Consider the following 23280-nt stretch of genomic DNA (forward strand, 5'->3'; position numbering starts at 1 on the left):
ATTTACAATTTGTTTTGAAAATGAACATTTGCTAAATTTCTCGCAGAGTACATTTTTATCTGATACCTCGATATCTAGAGTATGATTAAATTATTACTTTTTAAATTTAAAATGGTTTCCCGAAGGAGCTGCAGAATCGTGTTTTTTAATCGAACACAAATGGAATATATCTGGTTTTATATATTTTGAATAAGAATATGCATATGATTCAATCTGAAAATTGAATGTTTATCGTTTTATGAAAAAGTAGACACGAAATATATAGTTTCAGTAATATTTTGTGGCAGGATCGTTTTTTAAAAAACTAGGAAACCGTGTATTTGCCGAACGAGTGGACACATGAAAACAACCTGAGAATGTTGATACTGCCGATCCTCAGCACGAAACGTGTTCAGCTCGATACTCACGTGTTTTGCCAAATAAACTTTTTCGCGCACCCACGGTGTCGAGTACACCCACATGAAACCGGAATTCGTATCTAGTTATAAAAAAGACAGCTTTATTTCATTTTTAACTCAATGTTTCACTAGTGTATGAAAATGCAATACGGAAGAATTACAAATTAGTCGAATTATTCTCACATTGTTACGACTTTATTTATAATTTAAAGTTCGTAACCTTGCGACCTTTTCCTTTTCTGAGCGAAACGAATTTTCTATTTAAAACTGAATTAGTAAATTGCTACCTTCGAAATGCAAGACAAAATTTTCCTGTAAATAGAAACAAATAATGTGTTATTCAATGATTGATTCGCAGGTAACGATAACACATTTAACATTCAATTCACTCGGCTGATGTTCAATAATAAAATAATAACGGTAAATATTATAGTGTTTTCTCATCACATTTAATATTCAACTCGGTCAACTGATATTCCAGCCCACGACCACCTAATTGGCAATCTAAATCAATTTTACCTTGAATAAATTTAACTCCGTCAATGGTGTTTTTTCCTCTCTTTAAGGATTTTATTGGTATTGGGGATAGGAAATAAATCCTGAGTAAAAGGTTACTCTGAATGCCAACCATTTCTGTTGCTCGTACCATTTAATGAAAATTGAAATAAAATTTCATACCAATTAGGAAAGGTCTGGAACAAACAGTTACTTCCTCTAATCTATTAATATTGGCAAAATTATTGTCATCTCTGAAAGAATGCTAAATTGTTTAACCACGTATTCACTCCAAGCATTATTTTAAATATTTCTATACATAAAATACTATTACATGTAATATTATATAAAAAGAAGAATTATTTATTCCAGACTGTTCCTAATGTTTACAAATTCACGACATTTCGCACAAAACAATAATAATGATCTATTTTCTCAGGTAAAAATTGTGTCTTGGGTCCGATGCAGCGGCAATTTGTTTTTCCCATGGAGAAGGCCAGCAGGGCACGTTTCAACGATAGAATGCGCTTCCTCAGCTGGAAACATTATCCTGATATCCCGGCGTATCAGCGGCATTTATTTCTTTCGTGCATTCCCGTTTGTGATACCTTCTGCACGACAGCCGAGACAAATAATGCTCGTGGTCGATGATTGGGCGAGAGTATTGATATATTGCAGGATAAATAATACATTGCAAGATTTCTCTCGAAATCTACAGTTTCAGTACGCTATCGGCGTACAAGTACGAGCTTTACTGTTTCGCAGTTTTAGATAACAGCGTTTTATCGAAGCAGCCTATTCTAGTACTCGAATATACCATTAGTTTATCGAGTAGTGTGATTGGATGCTTTAACGACACAATAGTCATTTTGTTTTCGTTTTTTCTTTCTTGCGTTTGTTTATCTTAATTTTTATAGATCAATGTTACTTTTAAACGTTTGACCGTTCGAGTGCCACGGGCCTTTCTTATTTCCCGATCGAAAATTGCCAAGCGGCGCGATAGGGCTTGTCATATTCCGTGTCGAAAAACGCCGAGCGGCGCGATTCGCTGCTGTGATTATGGGCTTCGCAGCCCAGAGCGCTGGCGTGGAACTCAAACGGTTAATATACCGAATTAAACAAATGCGTTCATCAGATTTAATTTTGGTTTTCAATTGAATATGGATTTATTCTATACACCGGTTCCTTTAATGTCTTGAAAAAGAAAAGACAAAACAGACGTTGTGGATGGTAAATATCGAGTAGCATATTAATCGAAGGAAAGAGTAAAAGATATATGTATATTAAATTAGTATCTTATGTAGGATAAAAATTGCATAAATTGTTAATTTATATACATGATCCTAGAGGAAACAAAAAGGGAGAAAATAAGAATCAGGACGGGGATAAAAGCTTTATGATTTGAAGAGAAGATTAGGAATGCAGTCGGCAGGGAGCTGTTAAAGGAATGCCCGAAGGAAAAGGAGACAGCGGCGGAGGAGACAAGAAATATCAAAGAAAGGATGAATTACTTGAGAAGAAACGGATACAGTCAAGCGGGAGTCGAGGAGTTAAGAGAAGGACAGAGGGATGTAATGAAAGAGGTAAGGGAGAGAGATACCCAAGTGCAAAAACAAGTGCAATACAATAAGATAAGAGAGGCAACATATAACAGCAGATATGAATACATTGTAACAGCACTACGGCCAGAGTATTTAAATAAAACAGGAAAGACAGATAATCAAAAACTCGTAGCTAGGATAAGGTGTGGTAATTTAGAAGAGGGAAACAGATATTGGGTGAAAGAGGAGGACAGGAAGTGCGGTTTGTGCAAATTGGAAAAAGAGACGCTGAAACACCTCATAGAGGACTGGCAAGAGTTAGAAAGAGGAGAATTAAAAGAGGAAACGTTGGTAGAGGGGAGGGCGGATGAGAGGGTATATAGCAGAGTGGGCGAGGAAGATTAAGAAGAAGAGGAAGGAGAGGAGCGGGCAGTAAAAAATGTAAAATAAGAAGAGACCAAAGATAATGTTAAGGATAGTTTAAGGACTCGATGTATGTAGATCAAGTGTTATTAATTTTAAGATTAGTTTGTAAGATATTGAGTATGGTGATATGAGCGAGGGTGTATATGGTTTAGTGGATTGTAATCCAAGTCCATTTCGTGGCTTAAAAGCTGGAATAAAAACTTTATCTATCTATCTATCTATCTATCTATCTGTTGATTTATATACATTCCTATTATAAAAAGTTATCCGATGAGGGCTCAGAATATTGTTTTTTAATAACAAAGTATACTTGTCAGTACAGTTTTGGTAATTGTAACTGTAATCATTTGTGTACATGTACATTACGAGTAATTATGAAGTATATTTCATTAAAAATAAAAGAATTCTGATATATATTCCACAACATTTGTGTTCGATTAAAAAAACAAAACCCTAAAGTCCCCTTGTGGTTAATAAACACGTTGTACAGGTGCATATCATTTGTCGTGGTGTGATATTTCAACGTAATGTACCCATTTATTACTTCCTGATGAATTATTTACATTATTGCATGTACGAAGACTATCCCAAAAGTGGTTTATGATTCTAATTAATCTCTTAACCTCTTATACTCCTCTGACGCACCCTACATACATAACAAGTTTTATTCAGGATAATGCAGACTTCATTTGCGAAATGAACATGTAAGAATAAAATTATGAGCACTTGTACATTTTTATAGGAAGAAGAGCACTTTTACTTTTCAGAAATGGAACAACAAAGTGGGCTTTAAGGAAATTCTTCGAGTGCAAAGGATTAAAGTTTAGAAACATGGTTAATTTGAACAAACAGATAAGACTTTTGATAAATTGTAAGCTCCGGGGTACTTAATAAATTCTTAATTCGTTCGGTTGAACAATACTTATACATTCTTTTACAGAAATAAACACTACACACATATTCGTAATTTGTAATCGTAATCGGTCGTAATCGTAATCGTAACCGTAACCGTAACTGTAATCGCTATTGTTCTTTTTGGCCAGAGAGCGATACTAAATGCGCGCACTGATTACGCTCGCAGCGCGAAAATTTGAGTAATTGTCTTACAAAATCTAGTTACATTATGTACAAAATAAATGTTAACCTCCATGAATACATACTAATGTACAAAGTTCTCTTCTAAGTAAGTTGTAACGTTAATTGAGTATTAAAGCCCTATGATTTAATAACAGCTTGGCATCTAAACGAAATTAAATCGACAAAGTTCGTGCAGGTCATTGTCCCTTGGGACCACTACCTCGTGATTTGTTGGAGTAATTTATTTTTATTATCAAATAACCGTGGGCTGTCGTTTTATCCAATCTCGTACATGTTCTATACCATGGGATTTACATCGAGCAATTTTTCAGAACATTGATTTCCTCGTTGCATAAAATTTCAGAGACCAACTGGTTTTTATGCTTCTAGACATTATCACGATGGATTCGCTTCAAAGGATCGAGTAGCAGCGTCTGAATTTTCAAAATGTCTTTATACGTATGCCAATCCATTATTCAATTCAGATAAGAGATGGTAACAAAACTGAAAGATTGAACAGAGGAATATACTCTCGTGCATTCACTATGCACATTGAATAAAACGATGTAATCAATTTCTTGACAGTGCTCATACTCTACTTGAATTAATTTGTCCCCTTGCAAACTATTTTCATGATTCTAACTCAATCGCGATAAAAATGTATAATTCTAGGTGACCTGAAATTGTATAGTACCCGCAGACCCCCATATCACGTTTCACGTTTCATGTAAACGAATAAACATTAATTAAAAGCGTACTCATCAAGAAAAAAGAAATTACAATTAAAATTGAACAAAAATTTGTTTAAAAATCAGCTCATCCCGTAAAGGCTCGCATTATGGATTAAAATAAACAGTAAGAGTTGCAATCGTGATATTATGTAGCGTGCTTGATTCGAATTTGTTTCTACAATATTAATACATATCAAATTATCCATTATTTCCTAAATGATGCAAATTGTATTTTAAACTAGAATTATAATTTGAAGTTACTGTGAGTTAACACTGTAAACTGTAATAAATAAATATATAATAAGTATAATTCTTCACGTTGACTATCAATTTATTTATTACTGTCGCATCCTAGTTCAATTTGTATTTTGAAAAACAAAGGATCCGAATGGGATGCTCATCGAGGTCGAAAACGTTTATGTTAATAAATGCTGTAAGCCTATACGCAAGATGAGTCACTTCTTTTTGATGTAAACAAGGTCATGTTATCGTAGGTCGTTAAACTTGCCGCGGTGCCGTCTATAACAGCTCGCGATTAAAAATATTCAGTACTATATTTAACAAAACACCGATGATCTTGAATGAACCTTGCTGAACGTTTTTTCGCTGTTATCACATTCGACGTTTAAAACAGTGTAGCTTCACGCTAATCGTATTTTCATATCGACAATAACAGAGGAGATATCTGAAACAGCTGTGCTCGAGTTAATTTGAGCATTATTTACTGTATTCGAAAAATAATCAAATGGAGCCATATTTGGTGGTTGAAAGGATAACAAATAAAATGAAAGGAGAAATAGGAGAAATTTTACAGCAAAGGATTTTGTAGCATGCAGGGTGAGCTAAATTAGTGTGACAAATCATGGCTCAAAATGCAAAAGAAAAACGTACTTCCATTTATAAAGAGGAAAAAAAAAAAAGATGAAACTATCGAATGCACCCTGTATAACAATTGTAATATATGTATACAGCTGCAATAATTTAATATATATTTCATAGCTGTTTCTAAGTATTAAAAACATAACTTTTTAAGGATACGATATATGATAAATTATGATGAATGTGACACCACTTTATAATGAAAATAGATCTGTTCTTATCTGAATTGACACAATTCATTCGTCTATAAAAGTATGTAGCGTTTATTAGATACACTTTGCTCTTCGCGATATCCTGTTCCAATGATCCCAAGCAAACACTCATTGAATGGTAAACTAACGGTTTATTTATACGCTATGTTTTGAACCAGCCTCCCGCAAGAGTTTCATTGATAACACATAGAAACAATAACATGGTCTCAAGATTGTGCCAATCAAAAAAATTATCATATTCATTAGTCTTTATAAGCAAACAATTAATTTTGTATCGTTAAATTGTTAGGGTTCCTTTCATATTTCTCTGGCAACATTGATCGGTGCCTCGATATAAATTTTAGTAGCCACGCAATTTTGTTTATTTTCATCCTTCTACTATTCCTATAATGATCAAATATCCGATACTTTGCACGAGGTTGGAATCTCGGTGGAGTAAAGTTGATAAAATTTTATACCCAACGGAGAATAAAAATTTCCGATTTATTCATAAGTGTAAAAATAGATTCGATGAATCCTTCTTCAGCCAACGTCCTTCACCCACGGAGAAGATCAATGTTGTTTGCTTCAGGGTGAGCGACTGGAGGATTCATTTGTGTTTATCCTTACAAATAAATCAGAAATTTTTCTTCACCGCCAGGATAAAGCTTGGCCAACTCGTTGCGCAGAGATCCGTGGAGCATACGTTGGGAAACGCTATGCTATAGAATTCCAATAACACCCAGCAACATATATTACCCGCTGATATGTACTTCGGTATCGAGTTTCGACGTCCTCAGGAAAATAGCACGTGCACGAGACAAAGTGTCGTAACGAGACGACGCAATTATCTCCATCAACTCAGTAAGCAGAGAAAGACTGTTAACGAGGAACTGGAGTTGTAACTACTGATTACGAGTTCCAAGAGGAAATGCTAGGGAACGTTTACTTCAGATCCATTTAACAGTGTTAACTATTAGAGAAATACAATTTTTGTGAAAACATTTGTATAAATTTCCTTTTTGAAGAATTAAATCGTTGCTTTTATTTGATATCTTTTTATCCTCTCCTGTAAATGAACCATTACTAAAGGGTTTTTCTGGAAAAAAAAAAATGTAACTTTTCTATACGTGCTATTGAATAAAAATCATAATTAATGGCTTGATAAGAATGCTACAGAACAGGACCAAACAATTATAGATTTGTTGTATTGACTTTAAAAAAGAAAATATCCTCTAAGTATGCTCAATTTATATCCTCAGTTAAAATATCTTTAACTGTTGAGTTCAGACTGTTGATATCCATTTAAGATAAATGTCATAAGAACTGTCGATAAAAGTTATGTATTGTCTCGTTAAAATGTCTTAAAATGTTAAAATGTCTCTTGTTGTTATGTTAAAATAAGAATTTAAATAAGATACGGATAAACTATTACCACAAAATATTTTCATTCATGCAGTGGATTCTAAACATAATCGACAGTTCAATAAACAATATTTTAACGTGCCACATTTCAAACATGATCCATTGTTAGAAATTCTCTTACGAGAAAATTTCAGCAATTTGGCAATAATTTCAATTCGAAAGTGATGTAACAAACAAAAGTGATTATAAATACATCCATCCTAAACGTATGCAGAATATATGCAAAATGAAATACTCGTACTATTACCTTTACACTGATTTATGAAATATATTCAGCATACGTTTTGCATATATTTTCCTTAATTAGCACATGTCATAAAGAAGTATGATTCACGATATAATTATAATGAACTTGATGCGCAACTCTGAATTAAAAAAAAAAAAAAAAAAAAAAAAAAAAAAAAAAAAAAAAAAAAAAACATGCTGAAGCTAAATAAAGCGATACATCATTATACACTAAATTAATGAAATGCATCGAATATAATACCGACTATAAAGCACCCAATATTGCAGCAATATTGCAACACTACTACCAATGTTACAGAAACATAAATTATTTTTCAATCTTTTCTACTTCTAGAAAAAGAGCTCCCTAAATTACATTTCGTCGTGATTCTTATGGAGGTACATACGATAAGACAACAGTTTCGCAATATTGCCAATGTTACAGAAATATATCCCGTTCTTCGCTCTTTCTTTTTTCTTCTATAAATAGACCCTTCCGTTTCACCTTGATCTTCATACAGTTACGTGCAATACCTCCAACTGTATGCAATTTAATAATCCAGTTACTAACGCTACGCTAAACGGTGACTAACGTTTGTAATATCCTTCTTCCTGCCTCATCCCTGAAACTATGCATTGCCGTTCAAACGTCATCCTCTCAGAAATAATCGAAACGAAATTCACGCAACAATACGTAACGCAATTCTCAATTTTTTTGGAAAGCTATTAATCGATTCCTGGCTTCGCGTCGACTAACGGGGTCGTCGACGACGATATCCTTAGTATGTAAATATTAATTGCTGCCGTTTGAAGAAACCGAGTTATTTTAGGCGGCCTGTTCAACGCCGACCTTGAATCAGTAAGCCCAATGGATACAAAGAAACTGCGTCAATGGACGACGCTCGCTGCAGCTGCACATGCATATGTAGGCGCGCGAGGAAGCCCGCCGAATGAACGTTTATTAATTTTGCGAAGCACCTTCGCGAATGTTCGGAACTTGATGTACTCGTACGTGAAGATTGATAGACACGCGCGTCGTTACGTAAGATCAATTGTTTTCCAAATGGGAAATTGGCGTAATAATCCTTTCATTGATCGAAAATTTAGATCAGGAGGAACAGTTTAAGTCGAATAAAGCCGTGATCGATTGAACGAAATTCTTACTATCAATAAACCATTGATTGAAGGCAAATTCGAATTAATTAGTTCTCTGATGGTCTCGCTGACCATTTTGATTATTTCTTCTTGATGAAGTTGTGAACAATTTTTATATGAATTATATATGTATAATAAACTAAACTGTATAATATTATATAACGAACAGTTATTTGTATTTGATGAGGAATATGTTAACCCAGTTTAATATTATAAAATAGTAATAGATATAATAAAATAAACAGTAAAGATATTTTTCATTGACTTCGGAGCAATCCAGAAATGAATCTTCAGAAGACGAAAATTTTAATTAATTATTAATATAATTGTAGTAACGTTTCTGTTAAATAGGATTTGTTCGCTAATCATTTGTATAATTTTAGTTCTTTTGACAGATCTGTCACCTGAAGAGAATCACCATTGCTTTGTTAAAACATTGAGGAACAAAAATATATTTCGGGATTGCTCCAAAAATCAATCAAAGTGACGTCTACTTTATCTTTCTAAGCTCTAAGTTAAAAAGAGAACATTTTTAAAATAGAATAAAATATGAAAGCAGTAATAGTTATATACATCAACTGGATGAACATAACCTATTTTTGAAAAATATCTTGTTAATATTAATGTAATTTAATGTTTTTTGTGCGTATAAGAAAACGTCATGAATAGATTCAGTACTTAAAATTTGTATAAATTACTATGAATGTTTCTATTAAAAAAGAACCAAGCATTCCTTACAATTATTGTTAAAAATTCTTATATTTGGTAGAATATAACAAAGTAATTATTCTACTACAAGACGAAGCATAACTACGCACGATACGAACAATTCTTTGATCAATTAATATTGGAATCGATTCAAACATAATTCCAGTACCTTGATTATTCTGTTTGTCTGCCTATAACGTCATCAAATGTGAACAAATACAAATGATGCGCACAACACAAAGTCATTAGAAGATTATTCATATCTTTAATTCGTAAGTCTACAATGTTGACATAGTTGCAAGTACACTGCGATGGCGTTAATGTCCCAAGAACGTATGTCAATAATTAATATACGACTTTATACTGGCCGCGTTGTTGCAAATAATTTTGCTCGCGTTCTTAATAAAAGTTCAAAGAAAGATTGAGAAAACTTGGCCAACCTTGTATCGAAACGAATGGTAGGCAGTTTAAGTAACTTTACAAAAGCTGATGTTGGGACGTGATACTCCTAACAAGGAAAATCATTCTTATCTGAGAAACCATTACTTCTCAAACACGCGTTTAACATTCTTTCGTTTCTTTTTATGGATCCTATTAAGGAAATCAGCTTGAGAATTATAAGAAGGAGAAAACTTGCTTAAAGTTGCATTGAAACGAAAGGTCGGGAGTTTAATCGTCTTTATCGAAGTTAACGTAGCGAGATAATGCTTTCTTATAAGAAAATTATTATCTGAAAAACTATCGTCTTTCGAATATAAGTTTAAGATTTTTTGCACTGTTTCTTTTTCTAAGGACCTAATTAAGGAACATCCGTTTGTGAATGATAGAAATGAAGAAACTTGTTCTCGAAACAAGGGTTTTTTTTTTGGAAACAAGGGTCTATAGAATATATATCCGAGAAAGCTATGAAGAAGTAAAATTCTGAGGTACCTTTTAAAACATCTTTGTTTTTCCTAATAAAAACCAATTCTTTTAACAATTTTATCCTTACTCGGAAAAATTTTCAAACGCATATCTGTTTTTTTTTTTTTTTGCCCCTTTCTATGGCCCTTAACAAGACCATTAATTTGGGAATTATAAATCCTGAAATGCTTCGCGGAGCGTTTTGAATCATTCAAGGTCGCTGAATACGCTAATGAGCGATGAAACCAAACGGGTAGGCGTGTGCTTCTAATGATTTCACGCGATGTATAAAAGTTGTAAACGTTTGAAAATTTGTAAAGTTCAAAGGGTTAAAATCGACCAGGCCTAGTAAAGAGGATGGAAATATTCACTGGCCACGAATATACAAAATGATGAAGCAATAGACCACGAAAGATAGTGCATTAATTCTTGGCAAAGATGATAGGATGTATAACGAAGCTTGGACCTGAAATTCTTAACAACTGAATAATAATGCGCTGGGTTCGAAATGAAGAGGCTGAGCTTGCAGCACAAGTGATATACGTGTAAAGTCATTCACTGGCGCTAAAAATAGAATCGCTCCATGTACAGTAAAGCCGAACCTACTGCAAAAGGGGTAATTGTTAAAATGATCAAAAAGTCACGAAATAAATTTTGTACAATTTGGAATTTCAGATTGAGACTTCGTTATTTATTAAATTTCAGGCTTAAAGTACAATAATGTAAAATTAAAAAAGAATAAACTTGAATTTCGATAAATTCATTTTTCATGTCAATGTTATTTACATTATGAACTAGAAAGTGCAATATATTGAACAATAACTTTTCCTCGATCCTTTTATATAGAATACTCAGAAAATATGGAAATATTCCAATAACGTTTGTTGGAGCTAACAATACTGTTTGTTATTTTATACTGAATGCGATACGCAAATGTTTAGATAATATTAGAAACTACTAGTTGCCAGTGCCATATTTATAGAACGAATCATAACTTAAGAGATCTTTGTTTCTACAAACAAACCAAATTTTACTTCCTGTTTAACTATACAGAGAATTATCATAAATCTTGAAGAAGGAGACACAGTAAATTAGCACTTGATAAATGAACTTGAACTCTGAAAACGTGCTTCGAAGTATTCGTTTGTACTGTGCTTGTACGGTTCACAGAAGAAGCCAATTTTCGAGATTATACCGGTTACCTAATTCCCAACATTACGTATTCGACAGTGACTTCCTAAACACGCTCGGGGGTATCTGAATCGCGTTTACCGCGAACAAACTTATTCGATTTGGCGCGTCAAAACATTGAGAGAATAGGTGTTTTCGAGCGTCACAAAAACAAGTTGCGTAAGAGTACTGAAGTCGATGGATTAACATACGAAATCTGCCAACTAGCACCAAACGTGGCGTGATAAACATTTCAAAATGTACACCGTGGTAATTTCGTTAATTAAACAACAGATACGTCTTCGAAAATGCAAATATCCAAGAAAAGTAAAATATTCAACGATTATTGTCTCGTGGTTACACGTTTGCTTTGTGTAATAATGATCGTGTAGTATTGTACTTTAACACTAGGTTTAACGATAACGGTGCATACCAATTTTTTAAAATTTGCTATACGTCACCAAAAGGTACATGCACCCATACAAAATAAAAAAGTAATTATTATCACATGTATTATGTATATTTCTGTATGTTTCTCATATAACCCGTAATCTACTAATTATTATCAAATCGTGTTTAATAAATTAATCTGTTTCAGGTAAGTAATAACTAGCTTGGTACTTTCCCGTTAGATTAATATTTCTTCAACTAAAATTAATTAGGAAGCTTGGACAAAAATTAATTTGAATATATGTTTGCCTTTTTATGCGGATAAAAGGTGTCATGAGTGGTTGGGAAAAAATGTAAATTTTCCTTGTGTCATTCGAAATGGGTCAAAATAATCATTGTAATATAATAATATTGTTATTTCATTTTGCACAAGTGCCATATCTTCTGGTTATATTTACCATGTGTTTATTAAGTTAGTTTATATCATAAATGCACGAAACCCGCAGTCGAGCGATGAGAATAATTTCTGAAGAAATTTTAATTACGTATAATTAAAAATGGTCCACATAAAGTCGTGCTCGGAAAAATTTAGAAACCGTTACCAATCCACCGATAATGTTTCCACGAAAATGTAATGCCAAGGCACTCATTACCTACTTCACTTTTTTATGAATAAATTAGTCAGTCATCTAATGCATACCAACTTCTATTTTCCATTTAAACGTCCATTACATTCATTGTTTACTCACATGCGGCGTACAGTGATAAATCGTCAGGTACGAATAGCGCTCCAAGTTGAAAGTCAACATGTTAAAAATATAAAATGAGTAATCGCCACGGGCGTAACGCGATGCCTATATTTACAAGTCTTGTTTTCGCTTTCTCGTGACAATTTTTTAACTAGCGTGCACGGTACATTTTATTTGATCGAAAACTAGACAGAAATTGTTTAAAAGGCTTCCTGGTCTACCCGGTACAGTAATGCCACGGATATTGATAGCAGTTGCTCGGATTCGCGATCACAAGTCATCCCCACCGTTGTTTATGTTTCTTTGACTCGAAGGACCATCTAAACAACTTTATTCTATCGTATCCCCTTCGTTATCCTTTTCAAGCGACTCAAATGACTCTAACCGGTTCCAAGTGAGAATTCTCTACCCGTGTTTCGCGTATTGATAACCGACAATCCCGATTTTTGAATATTTAAAGAGATGTAATTGTACTTTCGAAGATATAAAACTAAAACTTTCAAGGACAGTTTCATCCATTGAACTTGAGTTATTACCACTAGAAAGAATACATGTCTCCCCTTTTTTGGCTACTCTCCAAATATGAAAATTTTCATGAAAATTGGAGAGGATCGCTTCGTGAATGTTCCATGTTAGCTTATATCATTCACGACTTCGGTTGGATTTTGCGTCAAAGTAGAATTTATTTTTACTGGTGGAGTTTTTCATTTGAAGCGAGAAACTACGACAATAGAGCCTGATTCAAAAAGCGGTCATCGGGTTCAAACATTTTCGTTCTAATTAGAAATGCCATTTTAAGGGATCATCTAACATGAAATTGTGTACCATGGGTCAAATTTCTGATCACGTAACTGATAAAATAGAATATATTTAATATATAAATAAGACATTGTCCTAATAAAACTTTAAGATATCGTTTTCTAATAAAATCCAATTGGCAATATTACATTTGACAAAACTCTAGAAATCTATAATTCAGTTTCCTTCCACATTTACTAAGAAGACTTGAATTTCAAAATCCTCGTTCATAAATCCTTCAACGCGTCCATACAGAATCAAATAGTCATCCCCTAAAGCAACCTCCCTCGCAAAACATAAAACATCTCCTCCTTCAAGTATCAGAGCTCGACGAACCCAAACAATGACAGATCATTTAGAACAGTGCTTCCCAAAGTGGGCGCCACCGTCCTCTAGTGGGTGCTGTAGCGATGGGGGGGGGGGGCGCCTGATGGGCAATGTGGGCTGTAACTCAAAAGTTCTTAATTGCATTTCCTTTGTCATATTTAGTGTAACGTGGGTTCAGTGCGGTCACCAGTTTATTAACAAAAAAAAGAAAAAAAAAACAAGAAAATAGAAACCAATTGGAAATAGTCAATCGCGGTGATTTAAGATTACTGGCTGACGAGAATAGAGCCGAGGATTACTAAATTGTTAGGAACACACCAGGTTCATCCTTCTCATTAAGACGATTTCGAATGTTTTTAACTTCTTTTTGCATTACATTCTATTCCGAGTTCAATAAATAGTTTCATAATTTCAAAGATCGATGTTTCTAATTTACACCTTCCTTTGCTATATTTTACGAAAACGGTAGAAACATTAATACATATACATTTCGTATTAATTGCTATTAAAATTTAAAAAAATTTAATTTCCAGGGGGGGGCACTAAGTAGTATTTTTTCTGGAAAGGGGGCGGTAGGACAAAAAAGTTTGGGAACCTCTGATTTAGAACACGATCGTTTCGGTTTTACCTTGCCTGAGTATGCTTTCGTAGATTTTGTAGGTAGTCTCGCAATCGGCTTCCCTCAAAGTCGGATGCCGTGCACCGCCATCGAGGCTCTGGCTCCTGTTCCTGAAATCCTCCTCCTTCTTCCTGGGAGCGGTGTCCTGGGACTCGCTCTGCCTTCTAATATGCCCCAGGCGTCTACCAAAATGACGTATCATCTCCTGAATACTGTTGTGATGGTGGTGGTGATGCTTCTCGTGATCACCGGTGGGACTGGGCGACGTGGGCGACGCTCTGCCGCTGTGCGACTGGTGTATCTGTTGTAGATGATGCAGGGGATAGTAGTGGTGATGGCTCGACTGATGGTGATGACTGTTCCCGTGAATCGTGTGGTAGACGGAGTGATTGTGCACGGCATGATGAAGGGACGAGCTGTGATTCGACGAGTTCGAGCTGTGAGAGGACCCGTACGACGTCGACGAACCGTAAGAGTAGGTGGAGCTGACCGAACCGCGCGATACGCGTTTCTGTATGTGCTTCTGGTTCAACAGGTCGTGGAGGAACTTTGTGTCGTGGTGTCTGGTGTCCGACACTGACGAGCTCTTCGAATCCTGATGGTGGTGGGCTGTCCTCGTGTCACCGTTATGGGATCCATGGTGGGACAACAGGTGAGTTATCCCGTGCATCTCGACCAAACCACCCGATTTCTGTGTTTTGTTGGCTGTCTTATCCTGAGACTTGCAGTAGAGATTCCAGATCCTTGCAGTCTTTTTCTCTGGTGGAGCACTGGGAGTTTAGACAGTTAAAACGTTTGCAAGAGAGATTCCAGATCTGTCTTTTGCTTTGCCGGGGCCCTTCGTTAGGATACTGGAATTTTAGACAGTAAGACTTTTCCAGTAGAGATTCCAGATCTGTATTTTGCGTTGTTAGTGCTCTTCGTTGGGATACTGGAATTTTTGAAAGTATCACTTTTCCAATAGAGATCCAAATCTGTCAAGTTCTTTTATTATTAGTGCCCTTCGTTGGGACACTACGATTTTAGAAAGTAAGACTTTTGCGGTAGAAATCCGGATCTGTGCAGTCTTTTTCCTTGATTACCGCTTTTCGTTAGGATACTGAAATTTTAGGCAGTAAAACTTTTCCAGTAGAGATTCCAGATCTGTATTTTGCGTTGTTAGTGCTCTTCGTTGGAATACTGTGGCTTCAGCCACTTAGACTTTTGCAATAGACATTCCAGATCCGTGCAGTCTTTTTTTTTTATCAGTGCCCTTCGTGACAATGATTTTATAACGTATGGTTGCTGGTACGGCGAGGAAGACGAGGGATGTCGATGGAACTGCGAAACAATAACGAAGCGGTATTGAAACGAATGCGATAAAGGCTCAACGTTTACAAGTCGAGAGACAGACGTCGGCGGTATTGATTACATAAATCCAATTATGCCACCTCGATGTAGGTAAGTACTCGTGCACGCAGAGATACGTGCTTGTGGATATTAAAAGGACGGTGGAAATAATCCGCGAATACAGCTGCCTTCGTGGCAATTTACGCGAGTAGCGACGTTTCAGCGCGACCCGGCTTTTCGAAAATTAAATTCGTCTGTAAACGGTTTGGAGAGGTTTGAACTCTTACTGCTGACGCGTGAAAACTGAGCGAATAATCCCGAACAATCTCAATAGGTTCGTCGTGTGGAAATTTTAATTCCCTTGTTGGGGAATACTATCTTCGATATTTAAAATATTGAATGGGCTGTGTGCCAGGTAATATTCGTGGAAATTTCTAGTGGGTTATCATTTCGTATCCAAACAACTGAAAAATAAATAGGTCAACGTTTGTCGTGATACTTGTTTTTGTGACCTTATCAAAATTTACGATTCCTATTCGAAATTCATTTTAATTCATTTGCATTAACATCACATCCACGTAATGATTTGTTTAGCATAATTAATACCATATTCTCGTATTATGATTGCTTTTACTGTTAATGTTTGAAAAATAAATTATATTTAGCATCACGGTTTGGCAAAGCCTAATATTATATATAGATTTCTGTAATGTTCTTATAATTTTCAGATTCATTTTCTTCAATACTTAATCTACAGAATTATCTAGATGTATTGTTATCCAATTGAAATCAATTAATATAATAATAAAATACATAATTATATGTTATTATATAATAAAATATGTTTATATTAATATATACATGAAAGAGTACTAGATTACATAATAATAAGATATTATCTTATATTATTATATATGTACTTGTCAAAGTCGTGTAATATACATACTAAAATGTATGTATGTTTTGTATACAAAATAATAAAATAATGGATCTTATATATATTTAATGGGTATGTATACTGTGTGGATGATAATCGGATAAATCTTTATCTTTCATTTTACAGATCCTTACGATCCATACATGTGCCAATCAACGTGTTAATGCAATATCCATTATGATTGCTCGTGTGTATGAATGCTCGGCGATTAAATTATATTATTCGTGTACCGATTGCAAGCCCAGTGCACAGACGGGATAAAGTTTATGGTCGAGCAAAGCCACTCTCGAATCGATTTTTGGCAACGCCGAACGACCAGGATATCTATGTATAAACGAAAACTTGGAGGAATAGCTGCGATTTTGTGTGCGCATCTGGCAAGATCACAGAATTACTAATACGTCCAATTGACGTTCCCAACACCGCGAAAGTCCAATCTCGTTATATCTACCATGAATGAAATATTACTCGGCTACGCGGACTCGCGTTAGGTTAGGAACATAGTGATTTTCCGGTGACCAAACCGCTTAGTCGAGTTAAGTTTGCCCACGATTTCTCATTGAGAGCCAATAAGAAAATAGGAACAACTAGGACGCATAGAAACAGCAATAATTTTTAGAACCATTAATTACAGTATTGTCTCGAAATAATTTCATCGAAATGAATAATAACTTCGAAACGATTTCATCTTTGACGTTATGAAAATGTTGAGGCCTAAGAAGTTATTTGTAAAAGTGGATGAAGTGAAAATAATAGAAATTAAGCTTCTTAACAAGAGCAAGATAAGAAAATAATTTACAGTGGGTGTAGAAAGTATTCGTACACTGATCAATTTCCAAAAAAAACTACGTAAAATTGTAATTTATTAACTTATTTCTTATAAACAATGACATTCTACATATTCTCGGAAATCTCTAGAATAAATAGATTACAAAAAAAAAATAGCTATTTATGTAAGTTGTGAAATTACCAAGAAAAAAACAATTAATCGATAGAAATATCGAAGCAATAAGTATTCGTACAACTGTTTAATTTTTTAAACTTCATTAAAAAAAAAAAAGAAATTTACATTAATTTACATTAAATTTATATAATACTTCCTTCGTGGGATTTCCTTTTCATTTTATAATTATTGCAACTCTTCTAAGCATTCAATTAACTAAATTGTTAGTTATTCGAAGTGGGATCTTCTTCGATTCCTCTATTAGAGCCATTATTAACACGTTGACCGTCAAACGAATATGCTTAAAAATTTCTGGTAAGATTAAATATTATTTAGACTTCTGGAGTCTATGTAATCAAACATTTATCGTGGTATATATTTTTGTAACTAGATCAAAATTCATGAATTTCATTTAAATTGATCTCCTTCGATGTCAACTTTTCAGAATTAATCTTTTTAGTTCTTGAGTGAAAGCCATACATGGGTGACATGGGAATCTACGTGTTAAAAGTACTTTACTGGAAATTTGATGTTTTCTAATTCGTACGGAGCAATAAACTAATGTGTTTACGTTACAATCTCTACTGTAAATGGTTCGTCATAAGAATCGTATAAATACTTATTGCTTCTATACTTTTACCCACTTTTCGCATCTTTTTGTTAATTTTACAAATTATATTATCTAGTAAATGTTGTTTGGACTATATCTCTATCTTAGAGACTTCCGAGAATATGTAAAATGTCATTGATTATAAAAAAAGAAGTTAAGAAACTACAATTTCATACAAAAGTATTATGGGAAATTGATCGGTGTACGAATACATTCTACACCCACTGTATATCGTTGACGTTATGAAAATAATGCTGCAAACTGTAGCTACAATCAAACAGAGCTACAGCCCCCGAGGGCAGTGAGAAACCAATCAAACTCCTCTTCGTCTTCTTGTCGGAACTATTTAGTTCAATTAAAATCGATCGTTAAGTTTCCAACAACACTCCCATTGAACTTTGTCGTCGACTAAAGTTTATCAATGACTCCTTGAGAGTTTCAGCGTGAATCCAACTGGGAGATTGGATACAACGCGACGTTTAAACGTCGAATGGGAGAAAATAACGCGTTACGCGTTACACTAAGGGATTAAATAGATACACTCACGAAGACGTTACTTAACTCCGTGATACGGCGCTGGAATTGAAATGCCGAGCACATCCTACGCCGAGGGCTAAATTAGAATTCAGGAGGAAACGTTTAGCACACGCGACTGATTGCAAGATTGGAGGAAGTAGTCAGAGCCGCCAATTATTACGTTATTTGTACGAGAACGATTCAACGAGACCTTCTCAGTCATCCAAAACAAATCTCATGATAAACTAGAACCGATACGTTTGAAAGAAAAACATTTAACGATACTTCACATTTTACAGTATAATATAGAAAAGAATTTCGACAAATTGAATCATAAATAAACATACAAAAATGTTTAATTCAAATCTATCCACGGAATGCAATAGATTCAAAATGAAATCATAACTGGAGCACCGAATCTCTGGCTCATAAATTCGTCACAGTCACAAATTCTGAATTTACTTCTCCTTCTCTTTCGTCTCGCTTTTTCTCGGCCTCGAGTGCACTTCCGGAATTATGTTTATCAGGAAGTGAAAATCACGGGATCGACTTTCCGGCAACAAGCTTATGGAAATGGCCCGATTTTGACAACGAGGTCGTCGATGTGGCAAATTTCGGGGTCGTGGGTGGGAAACTGGGTCACATCGATTGACTGTCTCCCCATTCTGGGGTAGCGCACACTCAAAGGAATTATTATAGCGCTACTTCTTTTACTCTTTTATTCGGCGAGATGAGGGGGAAAATTGGTAACCAAGCTTAAGACGAAAAACACGAGCAACAACGTCGAAAACAAGCTTCAAACCCGCGATTTCGTTCGTAATTTATTCATGCCCGATTTAGCCAATCTGGGTAAACTGGAAACTGTACGTACAACCTGTACAGAGCAGCAAAGAAATAATTTCAAAATTCCCTGATAATTTCCAGTACAGTTTCTCATACTTTTCTCTGTATATATATATTGTAAATATTTCGTTCTAATCTTCATCTCTTCTTGTTACACAAGTTTTCGTATCATAAGTGATCATTCATTTAATTTCTTTGCTTTGAATAATCTTATTTTTATTTCATTTGTATTATTAATATAGACACTAAAAGTGAAGTCGAATGTGTTATAGTAGCGGAGACTTCGCACTACAACAATATTAAATACATTTACGCAATCTATTATTCCACATTTACGTTATTATATATTTCTTACATTGAATATATTTAAAGAGTGTCAGTTTGAAAGTTTCTCAGATATGCATTCAAAGTGCAAAGACTTTTCAATTATAATAAAGAAAGTATTATTTTTTAACTAAGCTCTAACAGCCCAGTGGAGATAATATTGAACCATTCAGTGTAATTAACGAAAATAATTACAGTAATTGCACTGCCGCGATAAACGAGACAGTTGTAAGTCACGATGACGACGTCTGCGAAGTCATCGTTCTTCCGATCACGCACATAACAATACGTTTTGTAACGGATATGATTTCCAATACGGAGCTCACAAAAATATGCTTCGGAAGAAAACCTCATTGTTTAAATCAGCGTCCCTCGAACTGAGGTTAGCAAACTTTTAAAGAGAGAAAATATATCACAATCGATACTTCACGATATTTTTAAATATTCATTTTCATTTAGGTAATTTCATTATACGATAACAAAATACTTGTGTCGCTCCACTTGGAAATATAATTAAAGAAAATAATTACAATTTTATACAAAAATATATAACATTTAACTGTGTTAGTCTGAGTTATCATATACTACTTAAATAATACCCAACTATTGGTAACGTTTTTGTCAATTTCCAGGGATTTATGAAATGGGAATGTTTGGCTTTCATTAAATAACAGTTCACCCCAGATTGCAGGTACACATCATCAGCAAAGATTGTCTAGGGAAGCTTCATCTTGCTCCTACATACGGCAATCACTGAGAACACCTATGTACTCGCATCTGAAGCTAGATTTTCCTGGACAATCCTCGCTAATGACGCTGCTAACAATCTACGCCGAGGCGCTAGTTTTGGGAAATAAAAAGCTTACACTTCATAAATCGCCGAACACAACGGTAAATATTAACGAGGACAGTAATTTATTATTGCAGATGTATATGGTAATAAAAAGTTCATTTGTAACATCTGAATTTTAATTGTGGTATACAGCAATGGTTAATTAAAACATAGATATGAAGAATTTTATTCGAACGAATAATCATTCCTATTCATTCAAATAGATACACATTTTTCATTGCAAAAAAATTGTATTCTATTACTCGAAGTATAATTCTGATTCGACGAGAAACGAATAAGCAATTATTTACTTTCCATTCGTTATTTGAAATTTTTGTGAGTAAAGATACAGGAATACTTGTACTAAATAAATACTTGTACACAGCACGTTCAATAATTTTGCAATTATTGGATACGTTCCTAAACGACAGAGTAACTCGAGCGGACACATCTCTAATTATTTTCACCATTGTATCCTCACTTCTATTTACTCCAGAACTTTTCAAGACATTAATCCTAATAAACTCCTGAATGCCACGATTTCTACGTTCCCATATTACTCGCGGTACCCCGACAGCAGCAGATTACAATTTTCCGGAAGACTGGTGATAAATTTCGAGTTTTATCCTCTGGCTGTGTTTTTTTTTTTTTTCAGCGCCGTTGGTTGGTATCGATAAAATTCAATTGACCAAGGAGAGACAAGGTGAGCGCCGGAGCTATACATTCAAATGAATGAAAGTTACCTGACACTTTCTTACGATGCAGTGAAGATGCATTTTTATAACTCGGGACTGATCTTCGAGCCGAACGTCACTAACGCTGCTATTTGTCTCAATGAACAGCCCACCCGCATGGAAAGTTGCAGCGTGAATTTATGAAAATTTCGAGTAATAGGTATTCTTAAATAATTGGATACCATAGCGAGCCATAAAGTCCTTGGAGTGAATGGAGCTTTCGTTATTCTCAGGAGTGTAATACGTCCGTGAAAAGCAACCACCGTTGAAAGGAACTTCTCTCTATTTATTAATGAATATGGATTCCTATTATGCGAAAATTGTTCGTGTAACTGCTGTTTAGTGTATAGAATCTTTAATTTTTTAATAAATATTTGAGATGAAAATTAGTCCTTAATGGTTTTAATATATGGTTTCAATATAAACTGATAAACAGATTGTTTATAAACATCTGCTATTTATGCAATAGAACCATTAATTTGAATACGTAACGAGAATCGCGTAATTACAGCTGAAACTGATTTCAACCATTTACTTCCTAATAAATATGGATGAAATATGCAAAGATTGTTCGTATAAGTACTTGAGATCACGTAAGATGAAAAGTAACTATAGTTGAAAACAATTTCTTCTCTCTACTTTTTTTCTGCAAATATGGATGAAGAAATGAAATTTAAATGAAAGCATCTCTAGCCTTGCGAACAGTGTAACGTGTTGTTTACTGCTGATGTTTTATATATATTTTAATTTGTGCTAATTCTCGTGTATTTTTCCATATTCAAATCGCATTCTATTAATTAGTCTGGTTTTCTACTGAATTTATATTAAATTTTCTATTACATTTTAAATTTCTCTTCTTCGATTGTTATACACATTTGGATTTATGCGAGATGAAAAGCAACCACAGTTGATAATTTTATTTAAATAAGGATTTCACCCATTTTAATTAATTTGAATTTAAAATAATACATGTACGTAACGTAATTCTAGTTACATGAAAAATACGCAACATACATGAAAATGAACATTTTTCAATGCAATATTAACCTATAAAGAATCAAACACTAATAACAAATATTTTTAATTGCATAGGTTAACCATCATAATTAATAAAATCGAATGCATTGTATGACTTTGTTAATTGCCTTAATATATTGTATAAGTATATTTAACAATATATTCTCTATCATTTTCGTAATAAATTGTTTATAAATCTTTGTTAATAATTCTCGGTCAGGACGTGTTTTCCTACGCTCTAATACCATTTTCGTGTAACATCCCAGACGAGCAGTCCCGTGTCCACAAAGGTTAAGTTCACGCGACGAACAGGATGGAAAATAATTTCAAAGGAGTTATAAATACGATGGTCTACCAAGTTACAATGTCGCTGTTACTCCACCACACGCACTCTTCATTTTGGTGCATAGGTTCACAGGAATTGACCTTTAAAATGTCACACCCGATACGGCTGTAATTTTAAAGCACCATCGTTCGAAACGAACTCATCTCTATTACGTGTACGCATCGATTATATTCCAGCAGAACGTCGGAGTTGCTGCAGTCGATCCCCGGCCGTCATCAACGTTTTCATGCAAAACGATGGAAATTAAATTATTGCTTTCAACAGCGACGATCGAGCGTTAACGACGTTCCACGCGACATATGTGGACACGCGATGAACGCTGTACCTTAAGGGGATATTATCGTCTTGTTTTTTCAGTAATTTTTACGAATTAATTTTGCGAAAACTATCAAACCTACAGTACCAGGGTTTTTTATGCATAATAAAACACGTTTCAACTAACAACATAAATTTTTATGAAATACTTCATTGAAATCTATACAAGTTATGCGCTGTTATGCGGGTTGTGGCGTGTGAGACAGTGGTTCAATCGGGCGCACAGGCTGTGGTGGTTCTAGTAGTCTGAGACAGAAAAACAAATTTTTTTTTCAATCTACACTGACGGACAAAATTAAAGGGACACTATTTTAAAACGTCACATCT

General features: G+C 34.5%; 2 protein-coding genes across 2 annotated transcripts in view; one reads left to right on the forward strand and one right to left on the reverse strand.

The window, feature by feature from the left end:
* LOC128890401 (dentin sialophosphoprotein) overlaps positions 1-23280 on the reverse strand; it is a 186504-nt gene that overhangs the window by 65169 nt on the left and 98055 nt on the right. The window lies entirely within an intron of this gene.
* On the forward strand, positions 1716-4547 carry LOC128890435 (uncharacterized). The gene is made up of 2 exons (XM_054148908.1): positions 1716-2476; positions 2571-4547. Exons 1-2 carry the CDS (start codon positions 2341-2343, stop codon positions 2837-2839), a joined length of 405 nt encoding a protein of 134 aa, XP_054004883.1. The 5' UTR covers positions 1716-2340; the 3' UTR covers positions 2840-4547.

This window comes from Hylaeus anthracinus, unplaced genomic scaffold (genome assembly GCF_026225885.1).
Source record: "Hylaeus anthracinus isolate JK02 unplaced genomic scaffold, UHH_iyHylAnth1.0_haploid 12000, whole genome shotgun sequence".
NCBI classification, from domain to species: domain Eukaryota; kingdom Metazoa; phylum Arthropoda; class Insecta; order Hymenoptera; family Colletidae; genus Hylaeus; species Hylaeus anthracinus.

Excerpts from the sequence above, each read along its gene's own strand:
- LOC128890435 (XM_054148908.1), top strand. The coding sequence starts at position 2,341 with ATGCCCGAAGGAAAAGGAGACAGCGGCGGAGGAGACAAGAAATATCAA. Across the intron at positions 2,477-2,570 it reads AGAGGGATGTAATGAAAGAG|CACTACGGCCAGAGTATTTA; the intron begins GTAAGGGAGAGA and ends ACATTGTAACAG.